Source organism: Penaeus japonicus, unplaced genomic scaffold, assembly GCF_977035675.1.
Source record: "Penaeus japonicus unplaced genomic scaffold, GWHDUDI00000001_assembly GWHDUDI00000041, whole genome shotgun sequence".
NCBI classification, from domain to species: Eukaryota; Metazoa; Arthropoda; class Malacostraca; order Decapoda; family Penaeidae; genus Penaeus; species Penaeus japonicus.
Window position 1 is genome coordinate 4,635,822 of NW_028234443.1, and position 27,500 is coordinate 4,663,321.

General features: G+C 37.8%; 1 protein-coding gene across 9 annotated transcripts in view; it reads right to left on the reverse strand.

Annotated features, from left to right (window-relative positions):
* Window positions 1-27,500, reverse strand: part of pps (protein partner of snf) — a 45,040-nt gene that overhangs the window by 15,969 nt on the left and 1,571 nt on the right. Inside the window, exons 2-20 of one of the 9 annotated variants that reach the window (XM_086534407.1) lie at window positions 24,830-24,881; window positions 22,450-22,588; window positions 21,901-22,065; window positions 20,118-20,303; window positions 19,562-19,695; window positions 18,472-19,036; window positions 16,420-17,891; window positions 14,910-15,063; window positions 14,613-14,707; window positions 8,871-8,984; window positions 6,223-6,322; window positions 5,363-5,504; window positions 4,591-4,978; window positions 4,252-4,449; window positions 3,833-4,018; window positions 3,260-3,383; window positions 2,801-2,946; window positions 1,902-2,659; window positions 271-871 (exon numbers count right to left, since the gene is read on the reverse strand). In XM_086534407.1, the coding sequence (XP_086390533.1) occupies window positions 271-871; window positions 1,902-2,659; window positions 2,801-2,946; window positions 3,260-3,383; window positions 3,833-4,018; window positions 4,252-4,449; window positions 4,591-4,978; window positions 5,363-5,504; window positions 6,223-6,322; window positions 8,871-8,984; window positions 14,613-14,707; window positions 14,910-15,063; window positions 16,420-17,891; window positions 18,472-19,036; window positions 19,562-19,695; window positions 20,118-20,303; window positions 21,901-22,065; window positions 22,450-22,588 (5,667 nt within the window). In that variant the 5' untranslated portion in view covers window positions 24,830-24,881. Of the gene's footprint in view, window positions 1-270; window positions 872-1,901; window positions 2,660-2,800; window positions 2,947-3,259; window positions 3,384-3,832; window positions 4,019-4,251; window positions 4,450-4,590; window positions 4,979-5,362; window positions 5,505-6,222; window positions 6,323-8,870; window positions 8,985-14,270; window positions 14,708-14,909; window positions 15,064-16,419; window positions 17,892-18,471; window positions 19,037-19,561; window positions 19,696-20,117; window positions 20,307-21,900; window positions 22,066-22,449; window positions 22,589-24,829; window positions 24,882-27,500 lie in introns of all 9 variants that reach the window. The other 8 variants (XM_043005679.2, XM_043005683.2, XM_043005676.2 and 5 more) reach the window with 8 other exon arrangements.

Consider the following 27,500-nt stretch of genomic DNA (forward strand, 5'->3'; position numbering starts at 1 on the left):
TTCTTTATCTATTATGATTAACTTTTTCTACCAGGAAAACAGTTTTTCTTATGCTGAGAACAGACACAAAAGATCTATAATTGGATATAGTTAAATACATATAAAAACATTCACTTAAATGCAAGTGAAACATGTGTATACAGACAATGGCAAATACATACACACTTATCCACTCTAAAGTGTACAGAACCACAAAAGCAAGCACTCTAATTCAAGAAAACTTTCAATGATTTTTGCCGTGCCTGATATTGGAAGTCTCCTCCAACTCACCTCAAAAGCAGAAGCCGAGAACTTGGCCACATCCGGCATGTGGATGATCCCCTTCCATACAGTCATTGGCTCTGCGGAAATGACCTTAGGGGCTGACCCAATCCTGTTGGATGTGCTGCTGGATCCCACTGGGGGCGGAGTTAACCTGTTCAAGTCGTCCGGGTTGCATGGTCCCAGTGAGGAAGAGATTTTGCCTAGGACATCGACACCAGCGCCAGGCAAGGGGGGAGTATTTGACCGTTCGTTGATGAGGGAAAAGTAATCGTCTGGCAGTGGCGGAGTGGCGGGAATGTCATCGTCCGGAATGGGCGGCGTAGCTGGTGCGTCCTGGTCTGGCAGTGGTGGCGTTTCAGGTACATCGTCCTTAGGGGGCAGTGGAGGAGTGGAGCTCAGGTCGACATCCTCTGGCAGGGGTGGCGTTCTGGGACTGTCGGGCAAAGGAGGTGGCAGGGGGAGGTCCTCCTCTGGCAAGGGGGGAATATACTCTGGGGAGTCTGGAAGAGGTGGGTAGGAAGGGCTGTTGCCGAAGAGCAGCGGGGATGCATCGCCTCTGGTGGGGGGAGTGTAACTGTACTCCTTGATTTCCATGATATCTGGGCTCCTGTAAAGATAAATATTTAATAGATTTAACCTGAAGCATAGAATGACCACACAAAAAGTTTGTATTATTTGTTTACTATTTCCCCAAGCCCTTTCCATTTTTCAAATATAATGCCTGAATAACTGCAAAATACAAAATAAAAAGCTGGTGCGAGTTCTCTATGCAGTTATTTCTATTATGAATATGAATGTAGAAAAGCAATTCTGTTAATCCAGAACACAAGATTGGCTTCCAGCTTAACCACCAATTACAACATTATTGAACAGAGAAATCACTCATAACTGAAGGTTAGTCAACCCCAGATCTCCATTAACCATAATTTACATGGCTTGTGTGTTGTGTGCTTTATCAGTCGGATAGTCTTTGGCTTATATAGGAATTTCACCTAAAACATAAAGCCATTGTGCCATTATCAGGTGCTGACAGAAGAAAATACAATACTAATATGTCCTACAGTCTGGTAAAATTATCCTTATCTTATAGTTCTCAGTTCATATTATGTTACATGTTGTTCTGAAGGTTTGCCTGGTGTACATATAAGCTAATATATTTCTATCTATTTAAGTATGGTATGAATATGTGTGTGTGTGTGTGTGTGTGTGTGTGTGTGTGTGTGTGTGTGTGTGTGTGTGTGTGTGTGTGTGTGTGTGTGTGTGTGTGTGTGTGTGCGTGTGTGTGTGTGTGTGTGTGCATGTGAATGTCCGTGTGTGTGTGTAGTTTTGCATATAAAAGAGCTTTATCTGGTTCACATGAGAAAAAATATAAAATTTGTAAAGCAGACACATGTCAGACCACTAATTCTGGCTGGCAATGTGGAATCATTGTTTATATTTCTGCACCTGCCAATAAATTTTTATTCAAAATACAGAAGTCTAGAATTTCCATTGATTGGCTGGTGTGGTTAGGCTATGTCACTGACAACATCTTCCATCATGAAAAAGGAAACCAACAACACTGTAATAAACAAATAGACGAGAACTGTTAAATAAGCATGTAACATATATAATGTCACCCAACGGCTGGCACTCACCCCATGACAGTTGAGGTTGGCAGTGTGTCCTCGACGTCGGCATCCAGCGGGGCAAAGTCGTTTCCTCTTGAGATGGTCTTCTCCAGCACGACATCCTCGCTGGTGCTGACCTCCTCCTTCTCACGCTCCTGCCTCTCGCCCTCGGACGGCCGTCTCTCCTTCTCACTGTCTCTTCTCCTGTCCCTCTCGCTGTCCCTCCTTTTCCTGTCTTCACTCCGAGATTCACTGTGTTTCCTTTTCCTGTCACTCTTTTCACTGTCTCTCCGCTTTCGGTCCTTGTCCTTGGAATCTCTCCTGTCTCTGTGTTTGTCTTTGTGCTTTTTGTCCTTATCGTCTTTCTTGTCCTTGGAATCCCTTCTTTCCTTCTCTTTTCTGTCTTTATCACTACTGGAACTCTTATGTCTCTCCCTCTCCTCCTCTCTCCTCTTCTCTTTATGTTTATCTTTGTCTCTGTCACTGTGCTTCTCCTCTTTACTCTTGTCTTTACTCTTTGATTTATCGTCTTTGTCCCTGTCCCTTTCTTTGCCTTTATCCCTCCCCTTCTCCTCTCTATGTTTCCTCTCCCTGTCTCTCTCTTTCTCGCTGTCCACACTTTTCCGCCTGTGTCTCTCCTTATCTGTGGAGTCTTTCCTCTCTCTCCTCTCCTTGTCGGAACTGTGCCTGTCCTTCCGGTCTCTGACCTTTTCCGACTCTCTGTGCTTGTGATCCTTTTTATCCTTTTTGTGCTTGTCTCCCTCTTCTGATTTCTTTTCCAACTTCTGAAAGAGGGAAATATATGGTTTAGTAATAATCCCCTCCATTTGGATAAGCTAAGAGAATCCCTTTATCAATAAATTTACTGGATGTGAATGCACGCGCACACACAAACACATAAAAATTAAATAAAAGAAATAACTTACGAGGTCCTCTGGAGTAATTGTCGAGTCTGACTGACTCACACAGATTTTGCAGTTGCGGTCGAAGATGTGATTCTTGTGGCCTGCGGAAGTGTCCTCCACTATTTCCCCGAGGTTTTCAGCTGGGAGTGAATTCAGTGTTTCTGGAGCTGTAAATATGGAGGCAATAAGCAATTAACAACACTGGTAATAATAATGAAGATGACAAGGAGAATAATAAAATCATTAATATCATATTTATAATAACATCAGTAGTAATATTTGGTGTAAAACGTACTACTACTACTACTACTACTACTACTACTAATAATAATAATAACATGAGTAATTTTCAAAATTCTTTGAAATATAATTTTTTCCTTTTCAAAGTCACAGCATATACACCATTCCGTCCAGCATTCAACTTTCACTCACTCACTCACTCACACACTCACACAAACACATACACACAAAGTAACTTGCCTTTCTCTTTGTCCCTTATGAATTCATCTTTATCAATTTCTATTTCTCCTTTGTGGGACTTCATGATGTACTGGTTACCCAATGCGATCATGTCCAGTTCATACTTCTCGATGGCTTGGAGTTCCTGAAAATGGAAATAACAAAAAGGTCAAGAAATATCACCAAAGAATATGATCTGGTGTCGGGTGTGAGAGCGACGAGCACGCCAGTAATCAGTCAATGGGAATCTTTCTCGCTATTCTTCAGCTGATGGGAAGCTTTCGGACCACACATCAGCTGATTGTCGACAGTAATGAGTACTACATTAACAAACACATACAGACAGGCAAGGCCATCTTTATGGGTAACTAACTGCCATTGTTCTATATCACTCTATATCTATTTAGAATTTAGACTCTCATTTTATTAAAATCTTGGCTTGTTACTTTTGTCATTAGCGCTTTGTATATCGTGTCATATATAATACATCATACCCTCTCCATCACACATACTACATATAAATATACATCACAAACACCATCTATCAATCTATCTATCTATCTATCATGCACAAACACAGAGCTATTCCATTACCTTCTTCTCCTCCCTCTCTCTCCACTCCGCCAGCTCTTTCGAAGCCAGTTCCTCAGAAGTCATCTTTGACAGGTTGGAGGGTGATATGGTGCCATTCAGAATCTTCCGGAAAAGGCCACTGTTCTTTGTGTCTTTGATGTTGAATATGAGGCTTCGATAACGAGATTTGTACTTAAAGCCTACATCCTGTAAAGATATGCAAATGTATATTAACACACATATTTACACTGATTAAGTCCAAGTACATTGAACCACCTATTTAGCTTTGAATCTTTTCCCTTTTTTCTATATATATTTTTAAATAATTGTTAGAGCATTGCATTTAGACAAAATATATAATAAAGAAAAATATACCAAACAATATGATTAATTTTCTATTTCATAAATCTAATATAATCAAAGTATACAATTCAACAAACCTTGCCAAAGAAGTTGTACAATTCTTTCTCAATTCCAGACGCGAGAGATCTTATATCGCCCTCGGACAAATGAGTGAATTCCTTTTCTGCGCCTTTTGCACGGGTGGTGAGGCATTCAGCAAGGCCCTTGCGGATGTTCTCGCGGACTTCGTTTGGATCTGGTTTCTTCTTCTCGGAAGTCAGGGGCTTTGCTGGCGTCTGAAATTCATTGGACAGACAATTGCAAATGAACTCCTAAACAGTGCAATGTAGGCTTATTATCCTCCGGATCTTATGCACAAAAGAAAAATCCCTTTCATCCTATATAAACATTTTGCAATGTCTGACTGTAGTACCTACCTTTTTTATATCCTTTGCTGGGGTACTCTTCGAGGCCAGGCTTTCCTCTTTCTTCTCCTCAGCGGATTTTGTACTTGGACTGGCAGGCACACTTTTGCTAGGGTTGCCCTTGGAAGGAGCTGTCTCTTCTTTCTTCTCCTCGGACTTGCTAGTAGAGCTAACAGGTGAACTCAAGGGTTTTGCACTGCCTATTACTAGAGGTTTGTTTGGAGTTGCCACAGCTGTACTGGTTGTCAGAGTCTTGCTAGGCGACTCACTTTCGACTGGTTCAGTGGCTTTAACTATTATTCTTCCATCGGAAGATTTAACAACTGTGACTTTCCGAGCGCCTGCACCAGAGACTGGCACTGCGACTGACTTTGAGGACAGCTGAATGACCTTCTTGTCCCTAAAATAAAAAAAGCTTACTTAATCCTTCATGCAGTTCTAACATCAGGTTAACAATACCAGGAAGTACCTCATATTCCCTAAACACAAACCTGATACCATATCAGTTTATCCTCATCAACAACAGTATAAAACAATAACAGAAACATAAGAAAAAACATGAAATGACCCCCCCCCCCCCCACACACACAAACACACAAAATGACTAGGGTTACACTATATGTTTCCCGCATAACTGCATCCGTGTTTCATTTAGTTCAACAGAAACGTATCTCATTCCCCATATAGCTAGAGATGTCTTTCATTTGTTCTACAGATATGAGTCTCTTTCCCATATAACTGAAGACACATTTCATTTTGCTCTACAGAAACATAGTCATCTTACCCATAAAACTGTGTACTTGAAATTTTAGCATTAGCAGCAGCCACTGTCCCTGAGGCTCCCATCATTCCTGGTTGTAGAACGGCACAGTCTGGGTGTTGCTTCAAGTAGTCTTTCAGCTGGCGAAGCGTGGGGGCCGCCGATCCTGAGAAATAGGGTCAGTGACGTTTTTACAAATTCCTTGAAACTGAAGTCTGATAAGTTGGAACTTGATCTTCCTTGCCTATCTGCATGAAAATGAAAATCTGTCTCTTCCACAAGTGCATTAACCAGCTGAATCTGTTCCCTTACTAATATCACTGATTGAAACATTGTCATGCCTTGCTGAGAATCTCAACAGAAAATTAAAAATGTATTTACATTTTGACATATACCTCACAGTAGGCCGGCCTATCTATGATTTAAAAATAATTTTTATTTTAGTATTTTTGGTGCACCCTGGACATTATTTTTAGTGCATCACCCTGGACATAACCTGTGTTAAATTCAGGAGAGACAATTCTGTGGCATATGAAAAAGTCATGCATTTTCTTAGTGTTAAATTGCAATTTTTCTTAGATTCCAACCACAAAAACATGACTTTGTTTTGAATCACTTAATAAATGAAACAGAAAAGGGTTGAAGTGTCAGCTGCATCTTCTCCTTGCCAAACCCATACAGATATTCCAAAACATAGCTAATAGCCCATAATGACAGTTTTGGTAGATATAAAAACAGTTTATAACAAACAAACGCATATTTTCTTTTCTCATGCTAAAGCCTATGAGCTGAGTTTAACAGTTCTAATTTCTACTACAGATTTACCAACAAATGTTCATAAGATACTGTCTCTTTGACAAAATTGTCCCAACTGCTCTGCTCACCTGTCAGTATTTTTCCGGTGGATTTCTCATACACAAGAACTCTTGGCTCACTCTTCACGGGCATTGTGGCAGCATTTGCAATGTACTGAACATCTAGGTCCTGAAAGGGAAAATGAAGGTAATATTATTTTCATTGAGAAATAATTCCATATCAAAAAGTTTAATACACTCAACACACCTGAGCAAATGTAATTCCAGATTTAAAGAATTTTTGCTGGTTAATGGGGGAAAATATTTAAAAGTACAATTCTTAGTCATCAGTGTACACCAGATTCATTAACGAAAGTCCAAATCTTCCAAAATGTGTTAGAAAGGATAGAGACCGAAGCTCAACACCAAAGTAAGAATGTGCAGACACACAAAAACTATGCAAAAGCCGAACTTAAAATGTTGTCAATAGAAAAATAGACAAATAAAATGGAAAGAACGACTAAAGGAGAAAGTGAAACCAAAAAAAGGAAAAAAAAGTAAAAGAAAAAGAAAAGGAGACAAAGAAAGACGACAGCGATGAGAGAATTCCAGTTCGCTGAGAGGGAGACCTATGAGCAGAGCTGGCATTCCCTCCCAGGCTTTCAGTGGGGACATCCTCAGTTAGTCCTGCTTTATGTGGAGGGCACAGTTTGACTCAGGCCTCTGTCTTTGCCTGGCTCTCTTTAGAGGTTTGCTGGGTCGGCCTTTAGCCATTCATTTTGACCGTTCGAGAGATATCAAGAGTTCACCCGGTTAAATCATTACCATCTCTTGATCCCTTTTTTCTCAGTCTTATAGTGTTCACCTCTGTAGCAAGATTTGTCCTGTATTTCTCCCACATCCAATGATCTAGGATCTGGCAGGATACCCTGACAAAAAGGTATTCAAAGGCCATTTCAGACTAAGGAGTCTATTCCCAATCAGCAAATCATTGATTTTGCAAAATATCTCCCTTTGTACTTATTCACAAACCCTGTGCTCTATCTTAACAGATCTTGTGACAAAAATGCTCTTATAATAAAAGTGTCCAAAGCCCTTTGCCCTTTCATGTGTTACTCTCACAGAAGACAGAGGGGGGAGAGGAGAACAAAGAATGGAATAGGAAGAGGAAGAGGAGGAAAGTGGGAGAGGGGGAGGGGGATGAGGATGAAGAGGAGGAGGAGACGATGGGGAAGAGAAGATGAGGGATGGAGGGAAGGAGGGAGGGAAGAAGAGAGAGAGGAGAGGAGGGAGAGAGAGAATATTACATTAATTATTACAATGTCCTATGAGGACACTTCCTTTTGAAAATATGTATCAAGCTCAAGAAACAGGGTTCTTGAGTTCTTCAGGTGATAATTCAAACAAAACTATTCTCTCAACAACAATTATTCAAGAACAACCATCTAGAAGAACAAGCAAATAAGGATGACAAGGTTCTGCTGATGAGAAATATAATGTTTAAATACAATGTATCAATATGCCACCAATATTGTAGTGGATCTTTAATATAGCCATCTTTTTTTTCTTTTTGCTGCCACATTGACATATTCTCTACATGTCAATCATAAATTCCTAGCACTTTTACTCTTTGTCACTTCAAAATCACTGGACAGTCTAATGAAGTCTGACGGTAAACAAAACATACACTGCATAAGCCTATTCTATATTACATGAGCTAGTGCAGACTTCCATATTTGTACTAACTGAAAGAAATTTTCAATAATTCATAGAATCTTTCAAAATTGTGTGTGCATCAGTATAAAATCATCTACTCCTTAAATATAAAGAAAATCTAATGAGAGAGAACAAAAAAAATAAGCAACACAATTTCTACATAACATTCCTGAATATATTCCTAATATCTCAAGCCTCATTTTCATAAATTATGCATTCCTAGGCTGCATCAGTTCTGGTCTTCTGATGTGTCTATCAAAGCACCTATGTTACTGACTTCTGCCCTTTTTTATTCATGCTGTTTCTGAGATTTCCCAAGATGCCATTTCCATAAAGACTTAGGTTCTATATTTGCAAGTGATGTTCAATTTGCAGATTTAATCCTTTGTGCAAACCAGCTCAGCTTTAGTAATAATAATAAAAAAAAAAATGAAAAGGCAGATAGGAAGTTTCTTTCCTAATTGCTCTACGAGATACTAATATAACATGGTATTTATTTATCACAGCAGTTCACAGTTGTTGATGACTAGAGACAATGGCCTTCTTTTCCTGCTGAATAACCATTTCATACAATCCATAAGGATGATTTGATGCCTTTTTACAGTTTTCAATTACATCCATATCCATCTGATTCAAAGAACCTATCTGTATGATCTAAAATGATCCAACAAATGAAAAAAAAAAGAAAGAAAGAAAGAAAGAATCACTACAACCTCACAACTTTACCGTTAATTCTCAATAAAAAAAAGAAAAGAAAGGAAAAGGTCCCGATCAAAATCATCACAACTGTGAAATCATCCTTAAGAACTGGGAACAGGGAATCTTGAGTGTTTCCTTCAATCCACTTGACTCCTACTTACCCCACTTACCCTACTTACCCACCTAACTAACCTACCGAGTCTCCTACTCCCCCTGGGTAGTACCCCCCACCCTACCCGACCCACCCACCAAGGCATGAAGATTCAACAAGATATATGACATGAGTCTTCTCTCAAGGCAGCAGTCAAGCTCTAAGAACAAACCTTGTCATATTTTCCCAACATTTTAAGGGACATTTGTGCATGCTTCAGAACACAGTCGTTGCTACAGTAGATGGAGTCAGCTTTTGGCGACTTATAGCACGATTCTACCGCACACTGCAGAGGTAAACGTTTGCAATCAGCATCAGCAATCAACAATTGCCATACCTGTCTCATGATAAATACATGTAAATGTGTGTATGTGTATATATGTGCATGTGTGTGTCTATATGTGTGCACATGTGTATAAGTGAATGTGGATGTGTGTCGGTGTACATACATATATATATAAATATATATACATATATATATATATATATATATATATATATATATATATATATATGTATATATATTTATATATATATTATGTCCATATCTATATCTATATGAATATGTATATATATATATAGATTAGACAGACACATGGATAGAGAGATAAATGCATATGTAAGTGTGTATATGTGTATATGTGTGTATGTATGTGTATATGTATGTATGTGTATATGTAAGTATGTGTATATATATGTATTATATATTATATATATATATATATATATATATATATTATATATATATATATATATATGTGTGTGTGTACATGTATGCCTGTATGTATGTCTATATTTGTATATGTGTGTGTATTATATATATATATATATATATATATATATATATATATGTATTTATATATATATATATATCTATATGTATATACATATATATGTATATATATATATATATATTATACATATATATGTATATATATACACACATATATATGTATATACATATATTTATATATACATATATATATATATATATATATATATATATAATATATATATATATGTATATATATAATATATATATATATATATATTTATATATACATACACACATACACATACATACACACCATACTGTAAACCATGGTAATATCCATCAAGTGAAAATCAAATACTTGGTCAAGCCTACTACAAATTCCCTCATCTTGAAACATTGAAAACGAAAACAAAAAATGCTCACAATTAATATACGTATTCAACAATGAACAAAGAATTTGGTTGACAATAGAAAAGCTCAATTCCAAGAATAGAGAGAAAAAAAAAAAAGAATTAAAAATCAAGTGATGAAATAACAAAAACTCTTCTATTAGTCAACAATGATAATCCATAATAATAATAATAATAATAATAATAATAGTGAAAAAAATAGCAGCAATAACAAGAAGAACAACAGCTAAACTACAACCCCCCTAAATAAAAGATAGAAAAAAAAAAAAGATACAGATATAACAACAATAGTTATAGATGTAGAGGTAACAGCAGTAATAGTGGCAGGGATTATGTTAGTAGCAATAGGACTAGTAGTGATAATAAAGTAAAACACACAAAAAAATAATAAAAAAAAAATAATAATAAAAAAAAATAAATAAATAAAAAATAAATAAATAATAATAATATAATCATTATCACTATTCCTATTACTGGCATCATCATTATCACCATAAACAGAAATAGAGAGCACTACTAAGAGCAATTATGGTGATGCTAATAATGCTCACAACAATTATCATATTCCCATTAATATAAATAATATCAGTACTAATACTCATGATATTACTAGTGCAACTATGTTAAAAATAATAATAATAATAATAATAAAAAAAGCAACAGAAATAAAACTCATATTAGTAACAATAACAACAACTAGAATAATAAGGTAAATAATGTTAATGAAAATAATAATGATGTAATAAAAAAGGATTTAGAATAGTCCCGCGCTGCTAAATACCGCGATATTGGTATTGATGGATTCCTCTCACCCTCTGCTATGAACCGCAATTCGACCCTTATAACCCGTAATCCAATAGCAGGGTAAGGCATGGAGACCAGGGAAATTGTGGGGTAAAATATGAATAATAAATGGGCCATATGCACATAAATAACCAAAAATACACTATGATGCTAACTACCTCCTTAACCTTAACCCATTCGCGCCGGTTGACGTGCTATCACGTGGTCAAAAAATATCCCAGGCCCAGGGTGACGCCCTGAGACGTGGTTCATTTTCTGGCCGAGTCCCGGGCGGGGTAATGTGATGTGCTGAAACGTCAGCAATAGATCACTAGATTGTTCTCAAATATAATTATTTTACATAGACTTTGTTGCTTTAGTTTAGGTGTCTGAATGCCATAAAATGAGATATAACATTTAAAAAATGACATCACAGAAAACTATGTGATATTGATAACATTTTGGTAATTTCAGCTTCTTGGTAGGTTGAATAAAAAGATCCGGGTCAAAAAACTATTGTAAAATCAAATGTGTTTGGCCAAGAAATAAAATAAAGTAAAAAATTACTACTTCTTTGTTGATTATCCGTGAAATCAAGTCATGTCACGTCACAAGGTACATGTATATACTTATACGTATGTGTATGATTATTCATATTGCTCTTTTCGCTTTGGTAAAAAAAAGAAAAAGAAAGAAAGTATAGAACGTGTTTTTTAACCTTGGCTAGGGTAGACTGACACCTAGGTAAGGTTGGAAGGGTCATTCGATCACAATGTCACACAGGATAACTTCCTTGAGGTCAGCGCACTCGGCAAGCCATAGGCAACCGCGGATCACTGTGCACAGGATACGCCGTATGGCAGGCCACATTAGGGGGGATCGGAGTGTATTGTGACATGTGTGTGATTACCTCTCATTTCTATCAGTTTACCCCGGAGCTTCCCTGGTCTCCTTCGTGCCCTCACCTGCTATCGGGATCAAGAGTGCGGGTTATAGCGGTCGAATCACAGGTCATACTCACTTTACCTGAATAGTAGAGGCCGAGAGGAAACTGTTGATACCAGATTCGTAGTAACTTGCACTGCAGCACTATTTTGAATATTTATCAATAAAATCAACAATATCAAAAAGCATAAGTAACAATAAAAACAAAAATAACATGATTTTTATGCATGTCTAATTATCTAATAACAAGGGTAATAATAAAGGTAGAAATAATTGCAATACAGAAATATTAATTAGCACAAATGCTAATTAATAACAACAACAGGCAGTAACAACACAACCTACAACAGCAATGACAACAAAGACAACAAACAACAAACTAAACCTTTTCAGCTAATAAGAAACAAAAAACACCTTGACTTTCTGGCCATTGTTTTGTCTTTACCAACAATCTAGTTGCAATGCCTGGAAATATATGGCACAGGAGTGAAGAGCATAATGACAAAAATAACAGCTGTCTGCCACATGTTCAGTTCATAATGGTGGGCGAGAGAGTAGTGTAGGTGTAGGTGTAGGTGTGTGTGTGTGTGTGTGTGTGTGTGTGTGTGTGTGTGTGTGTGTGTGTGTGTGTGTGTGTGTGTGTGTGTGTGTGAGTGAGTGAGTGAGTGAGTGAGTGAGTGAGTGAGTGAGTGAGTGAGTGAGTGAGTGAGTGAGTGAGTGAGTGAGTGAGTGAGTGAGTGAGTGAGTGAGTGAGTGAGTGAGTGAGCGCATGAGTGAGTGTGAGAGGGAATCTATATACTGAAATAAAAAACTCTTGGCCTTCAACAGTCACACAGGTTAAATTACTATACTTATAATGTAAGTTGATGATGTGATAAAATATCATCTGGTGAGACCAAATATTTCCATGGTATGATGTCATGTCACCTGGCTCAAATGGGTTAATATTCTCTTCTACTATTTACTCTTTGTTATTTGATAGTTTTCTTAAGGTATTTTCATAACTTTAGATTTTCCCCACAGATTTTCATATATATATATATGTATATGACATTTATTCAGCTTTCAAAAGTAAAAGGCCAACTGTTCATTTATACATACACACCCTCATACATACATATTTGTGCTAAAACACATATGTGCCTCTATGCATGTTTTGATAAGTGGGGGCATGGATGAATGAATATTTATTCATATTACAATATATACTGTATAAATATCTGTGTGTGTGCATATGTACACCATTCCTCAAAATCTCTAGTTAGATAAAGATCAACTAGTTTGTAACTCTAGAATTCCTCTTGGAAAACTATTCAAATCAGCCAATCAGATGCAAAATCACACTTTCCAATCAAATTTCTTAAACAGGTTAAATAAATCAGAAACATATATCCCTTTACCGAACCAAAGTTTTAGTGCTCAAAACAGTTTTCTCTTAACATTCCATAATAGTAATCATAATAACAATAATTAAAAACCAAACTTTCTTCTCCAGACTCATTTTCACACTTATGAATGAGGAAGGAAATATATGGGAACAACCACAGGAATTGTAACTTTTATAAGTGTCCACGGTTAAAGTATAGTTAATAAGTCCAAAAGGAAGTGTATGTTTAGTTGTTACATGATCTTTCTCTTTACAAAATTTATAATAATTTCTTACTATCTTCCTATCAAAGCTAAAAGAAAGATATTGTTTTGTATATTAACTACTCATAAAGTGGTATTCACATTTTTAAAAACCCAATAAATAAACATGAACACCAATTGCCCACTCCTCTAAACCATTTACTTCTTGTCCACAGAACTGCGCAATTCTAAGCTACATTCCCTTTCAATTTACCCATTGGTTATATTTCAGAGTGAGGAAGCAGCACAAGACACAGCATGGGTATTCTTGCTATCTTATTCACCTATAATACTAAAGGCATTTTGGTGTTGGTCCTTTTTCTGTTTTACTTCGGTTCAGACAAGGAGCATCAAGATGTACATAATAAGAGTTCTCATGGCATATTTGACTGTGCTATATTTCTCTATCATTCTAAGAGTAATATTTTTATTTGGTGGCTGATGCTGGTAATTACAATTACTATAACCAACCAAATATTCCCTAACATAAGTTTAACGAAAAATCACAAAAATGGCTCAAGTATTGCAATGAGTGAATGAAAGAAAGCAAGAACGGCCACAATACGTTGCAAACTGCTCCCTCTCTCTGAAATTCATGACAGCTGAAATGCCACCCATCCCACGGTCAAGGTTAGTAAATCTGTTTCCATCTCCATGGAATAAGTAACAATAACATGTATGGCTTCACCCAGCCATACCAAATACAAAACAAGACACATCTGTCACCATAATTTTGCTTTCAATTATCTGGTTATCAAACATTGCCAGAAAATCAAGGATCCAGTTAGCAGATCAACTTTGTGTTATATCTAAGAAACTCTACAAAAAAGCTCAATCTGCATCCACTAGGAAGTAATATCATAAAGGCAAAAATATATTCATAAAATTAAAAAACAAAAACATTCCAGGGCATTCAAATTCTCATTCAAAATAATATAAATAATCAATAAAAAATAAACCAAGTGAAATAAATATCACACTGCTGAAAGGAACAAAAAAAGCCAAGTATTAAAAGGCCAACTTTTGGTACCTTCTTTCCTTCTCCATCCACCACGCTCTCTAGCTGAGGTTCTGCTTGTGCCTCGGCCTTTTTTGCTCCTTCTATAAACTTCTTTGGAGTTTGTGGAGAGGCGTGGGCCAAAACAACTTTCTTCACTCCCTCAGTCACTTTTCTAGGAGAAGCTGGACTCGCTTGAGTTTCGTAAATCTTCTTAACTCCTTCGACAACCCCCTTGGGAGGTGTCTGGATCTTTACATTAGAAACTACCTTCTTTGCCCCATACTGAAGCCTCACTGGCAACCCTGCTTGTTTTTTTTGTGGGAGCGAGGCCTTGGCAGCCTCTTCCACACGTACCGAAGGAGACTCCCCTACCTTCTTTGCGGGCGACACTGCTCCTTTCATGGCGCGCTCGGCTTTTTTGCACTTTGGGCAAACCCACTCCTGGCCTTCAACTTCCATCTGGTGACCTGTTGGAAGTTATTAGGAGGACTATCAGCAAAAATATAATATTTTTGGAGTTTACATCCTTAACTGCAATAATAAACAATATGTTTTTCTATCTTGGTCATGAACTCATTTTGCATTCAGTATTCTCAAAAACTCAATATGATTACAACTGTTGACAGTTATTTTCTACAAAGTAGTTACTTCCCATTTAAGGCAACTTACCCATAGCTTTGGTAATTCCTACGCAGGTTCCATGGAACCAATCCTCGCACTTATCACAGCATATCATGAACCGGTTGTTGTGGGGCTTTTGGCATATGCACCACAGTTTATCTGGGTCATCTTCCTGACCATAATCCTCAACGGACTCCGCATCCTACGTGATAAACAAGTCATGGTAAATACAGTATTTCACAAAGAAACTCCATCACATTTTATTCAAAGCATCTGAAATATTGTAATCATTTGATATTCATATAGTGGAGTTACAGAGATTAAACAATCAGGAAATATCTTGTTATGACAGAAAAAGAGACAGACACACATGTGGAGAGTGTCAGGATGGGTGAGAGGTTAGTGGTAGGAGTGGGGGTAGGGCTAGTGGTAGAGCAATTACCAAAGCATCCTTTCTGTATTTAATGACATGGTTTGCCTAATTCAGCAATCAATGAATAAATGAATATCTACCATTTGGTATGATTAGTCATAAGATTGAAATCCTTCTTGCAATGAGTTAATCTTTTTTGTAAGATGCCGAGTTAACAAGGATGGACTTTGATGAGATTCTGTTTAGCTGTCTAATATAAATTTGGGTCCACGTGTCTGACGCACCTCGCTAGCTAGCCTGAATAAAGGCTTAACCCATTGGTCGCGGTATTAAAAAAAGGTCTGTGCAGTAGGATAGCTGAATTACATGTCTGGCATGGTGCCATCCGCGTCTATCACCGACTCTGCCTTTGCACCAAATCATGCCATCCGCTGCTAATGGGTTAAGTGTGGGATGTTGCCGGACTGATTAACTTTTGAATACAAATCCCCCCCCCCCCCCCCAAAAAAAAAGGATATGAATCTATAGGGTATTGTTGGCCCCCTGCTTCTGCATGGCATATTTCATACATCTAAATCCTATCCTTTACTCTATTAAATAAAGAATCACCTTCTGGCATTTTATTCTTTTGCAATTTATGGATATAATTACATATAAATACACATATTGTTCTACATAATACGTATGCTTTATGTTTTATGCACATGTGAATATAAAAGTGAAATATAAATTTTCTGGTGTATAAAACCAAGCTCTTTGATTAGTATTAGTGCAACCTGAAAAGTTCAGACACCATTTACAAGCTGTAGGATTTACAATTATAATTGGTTAAGCTAGAAACACAGGGAAAAGTAAAACTGTAAAATATATCTAAAATTATTTCACACATGTATAATATGGGAAGCTTTTTTTCTCCTTTAAAAATCTCAGATTTCTTTGCATAGTACTTGGGTAAATTTACAAGATCCACAAACACCTTCGACAAAAATATCTAAAATACACACATAATTATATCTCTATCTCTAAATATAGAACAAATAAACCAAGGTTAATATACACAGATATTAAAAGACAGAAAATAGATAATAATAAGCTAACTAACTCTGTTAAAAGGGCAAACAGGCATAGAAAAATATAAAAGTAGCCATCTTTACAAACCAAAATCAAAACCAAACTCAAACTGACCTCATCATCCTCACTCTCCTGCTCCTGCTCCTGTTCCTGCTCTTCCTCAGGAGCATCCCCGGTCGCAATGTCTTCCTTCAGGTCGAAGGTCAACATTTCATCCCCGAAGGTCTTCTTCTTGATGGCGCGCCCACTTCTTCTCAGGGGAGACTCATCGACGGTCGAATCCTCAGCAGGAAGGATTGCTTTCCTGGCCGGCGTTGGGGCATTCCTTGAGGGTGTCTTTACCAGCTGCTTTGTGGGCTTTTTCTCCGGCAAAGGTTCCTTCTTCTGCTGGATGTTTTTTCTGGGAGATGCAACGTTATTCCGCACTGGAGTGGTCTCCAATTTTCCATTTTGCTCGTCGAGTTTTTGCTGTAATGCGACTTCTTTCCTTTTAATTATGGCCTCTCTCTTTTTCATCAGCTCTTCCCGTTTCTTCTGAATTTCCTCAATCTTTCTCTGCGATTCCTCCTTCTTCTTCATCAAACCCACATCTTCCAGTCTCTTGAATGGGTCTGCGCTTTTCAGCTGAGCCTCAATTTTGCCAGCTGCCTTTAGCCCTCCATTCTCGCACTTATCATTTGCACTTTTCTGTGGGTCTCCCTCTTTCTTGTGGACTTTCTCCTTCTTCTGTGATGCCCGCTGCTTCCCTGGTGAAATCTTTTCCTCTTCACGTGGTGGGTCCTTTGGAGGAATGACCTTGATGAGGGGCTCCCTGTACATACCTGCCTTGGCCGAGTTCAGCACCACTACCTGGCGGATTCCCTTGGGACTCTTCACCTGAATGATTTTGGGCCTGTTATCGCCTACTCGCTTGTCACCGGCACTGTCCACACTTGGGTCCGAGTTCAAAGTGTCCGTCAGCATCTTAGGCACTTCCCCTCCCTCCAGCTCATCACTCTGGTCTCTGATCACACTATCCTCCGACGTTTTGTCGTCCTTTTCTGAGGAGGAGACTTTCTCCTCTTTGCACAAGACACTTTCACTCCCCTCCCCTTCACCTTCACCTTCGCCTTTTAAAGCTTCGCTGTCGTCTTTCTTGAATTCTTTCTTTAGCACAAGGATTTTCTGAGCCTTGACTGCTTTTGCACTCCCTCTCACCATCACAGAATGACTAGAATTCGCCTCCCCAACTTTCTGCATCAGATCAGGGGTGGAGAACAGAGCCGGTTCAAACTGAGGGATTGGTCTCTGAATCACGGCTTCTTTTTTCAAAGCCTTTTTCTTCCCTTCCCCTCCCGTCACTTCCTCACTCTTTTTATTAGACACTGCAGCCACTTCCTGTCCTTCGGCAAGAGAACCTTCGGTTGCACTCTCTACTGTCAAGAGTCCTTCACTGTCACTGGTAACACTAATTTTCCTCGGAGACGCATGGTCTTCAACTGCATCTGCGAATTCCTCCTTCACAACAGCTGTTGACTCGGCTTGTTTTGAGCTTGCTTCCATGTCCACCCTTTCAATGTTTACTGTTAACTGCCTCATCTTCATGCCTTTGGAAAGATAACAATATTACTAACAGAGACAAGAGGTTCTCTAAATGCTTTCTACATTTTTGCCAATTCCTGATATAACATTTTGTCAAGGGAGAAATATGTTTATATATTTAAATAAATACAAGATTTTCAAATATGTTCATTTCGTATCACTGATTCTGTAAAAACTCATATAACCAAACACCATAAGGGTTTAGGATATTCAACTCCATGTGAAAAATACTGAACTTCAATAAACATGAATGACAAGAGAGCATTGGTAGATATCAAGGGACAAAACAAATGATTATTCTATCAAACATATGTACATAAATTATATATACATCTATATCTATTTACCTATATATATTTGTTGATATTACAAGCTACCTATCCTCTCAGTTGTGTAACAAAAGCATCATAACAAATACTAATTAGTATCACAATACAATAATATTGTATACATACTCATACCATAAGGCAAGAATATTATAGAAACCAATACAGAACATCTTATGATGTGACCTGTCCTGACACTGTTAAAACTTTGATGCAACAACATTTCAATGACAAGTAATATGAGAAAACAAATTCTTACCTGAAGGGAAATGAACATTGTTATCCTCAACATTTTCCACTTTCACTTTCCCTACACCTGGTTGGTCTTCCTTGTTACTTGATCCTCTTCCTCTTCCTCTTCCTCTCCCTCTCCCTCTACTTCTTACAGAGGTAGTAACTTCTTCTCTCCTGACCCTTCTCTCTTCGTCACTCCCTGCTCCGACCGCCTCTGTTGCATCCGTGTCCATTCTTCTCCTCCCTCTCCCTCTCCCTTTTGTTTCCTGAGGCCTTTCTGCCTTGCCTCGGCCTCTACCCCTACCCCTCCCCCTTCCACGGCCCCTACCCCTGCCCCTGGATACAGGTTCCCCATCCCTCTCAGCCATTTCCTTGCGGCCTCCCCCCTTCACACCAGCCTCAGTCTCTATCTCTTCCTCTCGACTTTCTGCACTGTCCACAAGTGAGGCCGAAGCATTTTCATCTGCATTCTTTTCCGTCTCTGAAACCACAGCAGGCAGTCTGTTCATCTGAGATAGCATCTGCTTTTCATTTAACTTTTGCTTCTCCTCCTGCATTTTCTTTTGGTTTTCAGCTAATATCTTCACCACCTGCAGAAGAAAACATCATGTTTTACATATTGAACCAATTAACTGCACCTACTCCAGATGTCACCGGCAATAAATAATACATCCAGAGTTAGTGACATCCTCTATCAATAAGAAAGAATACCTTTACTTCTCTATTCATATTCAATCATATACTATGGGGATGTATTTAGGAAATATACATATACACATTGATTTTGACATCTGCAACTGAACCCTGATTCCCAAAACACTGAAACTCACTTTCTTTTATAACTTTCTGGTCTTAATATATAAATAAATTACTTCCTCCAACCAATAATTAGAATTCAGGCTATTAAGAAGCTTAAATGTTGTTTTTTATGAATGTTAAAGAAGCCAAGTGTTCATAAATCACTAAACTTGCTTGTGTATGCATCTGCTATCCAAAGAATCATGAGCATCTTATTTTCTCCCAAAACCTAAAAAACACAACACTCCCAAAAACACCGTCAATGACTCCTCTTTGCACCAAGGCCATCCCTAAACGTGACCTTCCTTGGAACGCACCTCTTCCTTCTCGGCCTTGTCCATCTGCCTTTGTGACCTGCGTTTGGGAGGCGACTGGACCTGCTTCTGTGGGGATCCCGCTGTCTCCGGAGATCCCCCTCCAGCTGAGAGGTTGGCATCCTCTGAGTCTCCACCTGTCAAGAGGTTGTATATATCTAAGGAGTGTGCAAAGAAGCATATGTGCGTATATATTTATACTTACTACCATATACACGAACAACATAAACTGAATTTTAAAAGATACCAAAGAGCAATATGGTAGTCTTAAAAGACAGGGGGTTTCAGGATATCCTTCAGTAAAAAGAGAGAGAGAGAGAGAGAGAGAGAGAGAGAGAGAGAGAGAGAGAGAGAGAGAGAGAGAGAGAGAGAGAGAGAGAGAGAGAGAGAGAGAGAGAGAGAAAATCCAGTCTGAAGAGTGATCAGGGAAATCTTAAAATCATAAGCATCATCATACATCAGACTACAGAGTATTTACAATTACAAACATCTACTGATACATTTCAATCTGATAAATATACAAGGTGTTGAACTAAAAGCAAGGGTGCTCTGGACGTACCTTCAAAGAATGAGGAATCCATGAGTTGATCGAATGTTCCCAACTGATCAGGGTGTGTGACCATATCTATCAGAGGTTCCCCTAAAATCTTGCGGGCCTCTTCACTTTGCAAGACGCTCTCTAATCGGTTAAAAGCGTCTGCGTCCAAAGGTAACTCAGCATAATTTCCCGAGTTTCCTGCTTGTCCTGCTGGAAGATAATAACCATCATTAGTAATAATACTTACTTTCATATTGAACAAGACTATTTTCTTTTTGCTTTCAACTATTCCAAATAAATAAAACTAAATACAAGTAAGATTTTAAGTCTAATATTAAATTTCCTAATTGTGGACTGTCACCTTAGCCTTGCACTCGGAAAGAGAGAAAAAAGAAGGAGAAAAAGAAGAATAAAGCTCAATCTCTAAAAGTTTGTTACGTAAGATTATGGTTTGCTACATCCCACATGGGTTTTACTATTTGCTCCACTCCTGGCCGAGCTGTTAAAAAAATGGCTGGTTATTTTCCCATGTCTTTAAGTTGTGAATGATAGTGCCCATCATTTTACTATTTGGCGAGTTTCCTACAGCCACACCCATTGTATCATCCCCATTCCCTTTTCCTTTACTAGGTCCTTATTTCCCTGAGTCCTGCATACAGCTGTGTTCCCAACCTCTTTCATGGAATGTAAAATCATATCTCATTGTTTGTATCACAACTCTATGTTTGTGCTGCTTTATACAGGCTTTTCTGACACGGTTATTGCAATTTATTCTCATTTTCATTCATACACGGTAACCCATTATCACACTGGGACGGTCTTGGCTCCGCCAGGTCTTAACACAAGGGTATTTCTTGCAACTTCCTGCTGTTCATCGCTTCAAGACTGGTTGACTTGAAGCATTCCGTTCTCCTACTCTTTGTTCAAAAGTGTGAGCATTTTGGATCCATTCCTAAATTCAGAAACTGGTTGTCCTTTTTACAGACACATGAGGTGGCAAGCTATTCCAAATGCTTACAGTTTGCTGAGAGCCGTCTTCCAACTTGACTCTTATCTACAAATAAAATCTGTTCTCAAGGTGGCAAACATTTTTATATGCAAACTATAATATCTGCTTTCAAATTCTTACCCATTCTATTTGTCTACAATGCTGAAAGATATGATTTTAACTTGGAAAATTGAATTACCATATTCAGATCCATTTGTTTACTGATTCCCTGTTGAAGTGATAGATCAAATGAATTCATTTCATTCTTATATGGATGTCAGTGTCAGTTTCCCAGTTTATCATCAAGTAAATATAAGTTTTAGCCTGACTAACTTGCTCTCATTGGCTGGAAGTACCAAGCATGTATTACACTCTGCACACTCTAATTACGATATGTGGGTGTAGCTTCAGGATGGAGACAAGAAAAAACCCTATTGCATCCTTCATTTCATATCAATAACTTGCACAGCTGTCGGGGATGAGATATCTCATCGTGGCTATCCTCCTAGCTGGTGCACCAGGTGACTGGGCATATAACGATCGGCCGCGGCCAGTGCCGGTGAGAATCCCTAGGCGTTAGGCTTACGCGTTTAAAACATCCTTGCATTTCGACCATTTTGATCCAAAATAGCCCTGTTGGCAATGGATTAAGATTCTAGGCACCACATATAAAGCTGTTTACGAAACTAAGAGAACTATAACTCCACTGTGAGCCTCTGGAACAGAGTATTCCATCTCATTACACTACCCAACTCTATGCTACAATTCTAATGTTCTTTTTGCATGCAGACAAATGAGACCCGAGAGGGCACCGACCTTCAAGCGGCAGAGATGGATATCCTTCCACTGTGAGGTTTACATGTGTAGTTCCGTCGCCAGCAGCGGGCAAGGGGGCGGCAAGATTGGCTTCTGTCAGATTGCCTACGCCTCCACTGCCCATTCGCACTACACTAACCTGAGATCCGTCCGCTCCATGACTGGCTGTAAGGCACACAAGGTATAATGTACCAGGCACTAGCATCACCTTTATCAACAATATCATTTTCATTACTCCTGTGAAGAGGATGAGGAGATAGTGGAGGAGGAGAAAGGGAAAAGAATGATTAGAAAAAGGGAAGAAGAGGAAGATGATTTAGAAAATGAGGAAGAAGAGAAAAGGAGATGGATGAAGATAGGAGGAAAAAGTGAAGGAAAAGCAGGAGGGAGGAGAATAAGAGAAAGAGGGAAGAGGGGAAGGCAGAGAAAGGAAGGGAGGAGAAGGAGGAGGAGTAAAGAATAAAAATAAAAGGAGAGAAAGCTAGGGACATCTACAACTGATACAGCAACATCATTCAAGATGCAGAGGAGGTCTAGTGGTGCCCTCACCTAGCAAGTTCTGAAGTTCATCTCCGTCCAGGGAAACATTTCCCGTTTCATTATTGACAATAATGATGACTGTCTTGCCAGAGTTTGCGTTCCCAGGTGCTGATACATCCGAACAATCCTTGACAAATGAACTTGACATCTGGAAATGACAGAAACAATGGATGTGAGAAGCAAAGTCCCTCAGTACGCTGCATGGCAAAGGTTTATTACTTATGGCCATATTCATTGACAGTGTAATGATCTTTTGTGATGGGCTTAAATGAATGCAATTGTGGCGCATTATCCATAGACAACGCAACATTATGAAGACAATGCCGATAGGTATGCAATTTGGTGGCAAATTACTGTAATGATTGCAGAATTCCTCCATAAGGGGGTCCCTACCAAACCACTTTACAAAAGAGAATGTTTGTCAATAATAACTTATTTGGTCTTTTGAAATGCTCTAATAAATTTGAGAGTTAGTTGAAGGTTATCAGCAGCAAATTTCAATAAAATATCATTTTGTAGAAATATGTTGAATGTCACTTTTATAAAAATGAATACAAAATAAAGTGACAATTGGCGTCTCCCTTCGTCTGTGAGATGCCAAAGGTCACTGCAAAGCTAAAATTATTACTCAGCTGAAACTGAAACAATTTATCTGACCAAAACATTCTATGGATTAGTTAATATAAAGAAGTAACAAACAAGGTTTCCTGAAATATAGCCATCTTGAACAGGTCATCTTAAAACAGTCTAAAACCAATCAACATTAAATAAATATGTAAATTACTACATCTGGATGTTTATGGGAAGGTTTGCAATCTCCATCCCTTTACCATCGTTTCAGAACACACAATATTAACCTCACACGATCATCACAAAACCTCATCACAAACTCCTTTCCCACTGTCTATGAATATGGCTGTTATCACAAAACCCTTTTCCACTGTCTATGAATATGGCTGCTAGGATTAGCTCAACCTTATCCCACATTTACAGATACTTAACTTACATGACAATTGAAATGATATACTAACAGCTTCTGCACGTAATAATAAAAGCCCCTAAACTACCATAAATCATAACTATCCCCACACAGTCTCGTTAAATGAGATATCAACCATGACATAACCAACATACTTTTCATTTATGTAATACCAGTTCTGAACATATACAAACACATACACAACACATATATTTGAAAATAAACAAATTCCTCTCCCTCTCTTATAAAGTATGAGTGTATGCATGTGCACACACAGACAGACAGACAAACACATACAAATAATCATATCATAAATTCAGAAAATTAATGCTCCATAATGCAACTTGGAAATATATATAAATAATAAATCCTAAAAGATATGTTCATCTCCTTTGCTGTATAATGTTCCCTTTATACAGCATTCTAAATTCTATACAGTCCTCTGGCTTTTATTTTATAGCTTTCATTCTCATTCTGTCACCTCCTTACATTCCTAATATAAATTCTCTAGCTATCAGGGTCAAATAAATTCTACAGTTGCATACATTGAATGTTCATATCATCTAGATATTACCACTAGCAAAATCCTAAAAAACATTTATGTATAGATAAATATAACATTGAGATAGTTCTATTCCCACAAAAAAGGACTAGAACTTCAAATGGGTACATATATATAAAACTTGACTTATATAAATGATAACTTATTTCATCATATGGTAAAGTTAGTTTTGCAAACTACCAAAGCATCTTTACCTTCAGTTTTATATATTTCACTGCAACCTTACAAAATTTCTTGGTACCTGGTATATCAAACAAAGAAATTACAATTATGCTTAAGATTCCAAAAATAATCACATTTGACTTTAAATGGACATCTATTCATCAACTATTTACCACCTTAAAATGGTAACATTTTCCTCATAAGCAATACAATTATATTTCCCATAACTAAGGCAACAGAAGAAACATCATAACTACATTATTTTCACCATCACAAATGCAATATCACTAGATGTCCCATTAAATTTGTACATCCTCTCAACCCTTAAAGGCCTCCTAATTTGTAATGAAAATCAGGAGAGTTTCAAATAGCATTTGCAGAAAAATCACGCTCCCGTGAAGGAGAGACACTCATGAAAAAATACTACTCTACCCATCAGTTCGTAAAGCATTAACACTAACCCTGACCAGAAGCACCATAATAACAATAAGTAATAAAGACAGGAATAAGCACATATCCACAAAATAACAGATGTGTTCCTCAAACCACCTGCTTCACCTGCGTACAGCCCTAATTCACAAATGCATTTTCTTGCCAGATGACAAACAAAGAAACATATAGTAAGCAGTGATATACATTATGTCATAAAAAATAAAGACAGAACTATGGCTGCTTTGAGGTCTTACCACAAATTTCCCTCTACTTCAAAGCCCTGCCCACTTCTGGGGTGGATTAATCCTGTAGAGAAAAAAGTAGTTCAAAAATGAAATAACTTAATGGAAGTAAAGGGAAAAAAATCCTAATTTAACTTCCATCCTGTATATCAATATTTTATACACATAAAAAGTACTTATCAATAGCTTATTCAGAGAAGCTGATGCCATAAATGCCTCTCCATAAAAATAAATTTGCAAATGCTGCTGCAGTACAAGCAACTAACACCACATATCATCACAATTTTTGCCGTCATGGTATCACAAAGCCTATGCAATCTGGGCTTCAAAAGCAGCAAGTGGCTCCAAGAAAGCGGCAGTAGCAAATAAATTTCCCAAAACAATTTATGCAAAGTTCTTCCTCGAACAAAAGCAAAAAACACACAACCATGTCATTGAATGTATGCAAAAAAAAAATAATAATAAAAAAAAATAAAAAATAAAAAATAAACCAAAAGCACAAGACTTATAGAGTAACGAGAGATGAATAAGCTGCCTCAATCTTACTCATCCTCAGGTCAGGTCCCTCTGGCATAGAAATTCTTGTCACCAGTACAGATAATGGCCGTTCATCTCTAATATCAATAGCACAATTCACTAACTGGCTGACTAGCCTTGGAAGGGGGATGAAAACAATATCAGTTGTTTGTTTCCCTATCATTCTTTAATTCATTTGACAAGGCATTAACTGGGGACAAGACTGCAACCATTTACATAAACAGGGATAAGTTGGAATAGGGGACGACTCAATAGAAGACCTTCCTCCATGACATGATTTCCCAAACCTGTCTGCAGACTAACGTAGCCTTAAGGATAAGACAGGGAGTTATTACTAAAGGGACTTATTTGAAAATGTATAAATGTTTAACAATATCCTCCTGTATATGTCAGTGGAGTGCCTCAATCGCATAAAGCTACCATTCCATGCACCATATCAAGACAGGGATTATCCCTCTTTTGGGTAGAACTTGACACACTGTCTGGGAACTCAAGGGAGCCAGACCTAGAGCATTCTTTCTCGAGGCAGTGATAGCCTATAGTCTTTTATTCGTCTCAGAAGTCTGTTAAATATCATTATGTAGTTATAACATTATTAAAAACATTTTCAAAGCCTGCCAAAACCTGCGGCAGAGATGGTTACATTACAGGAGGCTCATTACCTATGTATATGAACTTTATTAATTTTCTGATGCAATCACAGTTTTGACCAATTTGATATAAGACTCCTCCTACCTGAACTTCAAACAACAATCCCTTAAAATCTGAATATCGCAGGAATAACTTTTTAAAATTGAAGCAAGGACTGTGTAGAGATAGAGGAAAAATTCAGGTACTGGTCTGAAAGACCACATAAAACAACACTAATAGCAAAACAAATAATTTGTAGAATGTGAAAGAGCTGTAAGCCCAGAATTGCTTATCTTAGATACAATGCCATTGAATACTCTAGTAAAGATTGACAAACCATCACCCTGTATATTCTGGTAAGATAAGAGTTTATAGACCTCCTAAGAGACAGGTGTCAATGCATACATGACGCGACATCAGGATCTGCTCACAGTTGAAGCGCACACACAGTCATGAAGTATTATGGCTGTAACGGCACTAGCTCTAGAGCTACAGGGTTCCATTGTCAGCCTAAAATCGCATTTTATGATGGATTTATGGAAAAATATTGTTTGGGCTAGTCTGCGATACCCGGAGGGCGGAAAAAAACCCTTTCCCTGTCCCTCTGATTTTTAGCCGGTGCCGCTAGTGTTGTAGACCGCCCACTTTGACGACCAGTTAGATTGTTAGGTGCCCATCAGCAATAGGTTAATTTACCATCAAATAAGAAACCTATCCAATATTTATCCTGCCAGTTTACATGTGAAAGAGGTTTGATGGCCTTCTCTGGATTGACAGGGTATAGTAGGCTACAAGACCACTATCAATGATTATGGGCATGCAGTCTTAGGTTCAAGAACTACCAAACAATTAATAACACAATATCTAAGCCAAAAACAAACACTGGAACCACATACAACTCTAAGACTCTCTTTGACTGCAATTCTGAACAAAGAATTAAAAAGAATCCCCAAAGAAATCTCTCTTCCAATCTCCTACAAACCACAAAGTTATAAATCATTGTACTGTTCACTGAATCCATTCATTGCACATATGAAAGGCTGGGTAGGCAAATGCTATAAATCAGGTGTGGTGCACAAAATTTCTACATTTTCTAAGGTTAATATGTAAATATGCACTAACAGTAGCCTCCTGACAACTGGTGTCACCTGTCATCCATACAAGAGAATAAATTTTTGCCTTGTGCCTTTCAAATATGTACAGGTGTATGCCACAATAATATTTTGAGGTGTGCAGATTTGGCAATAATTCAGTAATGCTAAAGCAGTGTTGATATGACAATATAATGCTTTTGATGTCCATTGTCCAGTTATAAATAGGTTTGCCCACAAAAATAATTCATAGTGACAATACAGAATGTTCCCAAAAACTAGAGAGGGTATGAAATATAACTAGGAATTCCAGGATAAACAATAGAAAAACTAATAACAAGGAATTACGCTAACATCAAGCATATAATGGCATGAAATTTCATTCTCGGACGATTCTATTGAGGTTCCCAGAGTAAGAAATTCAA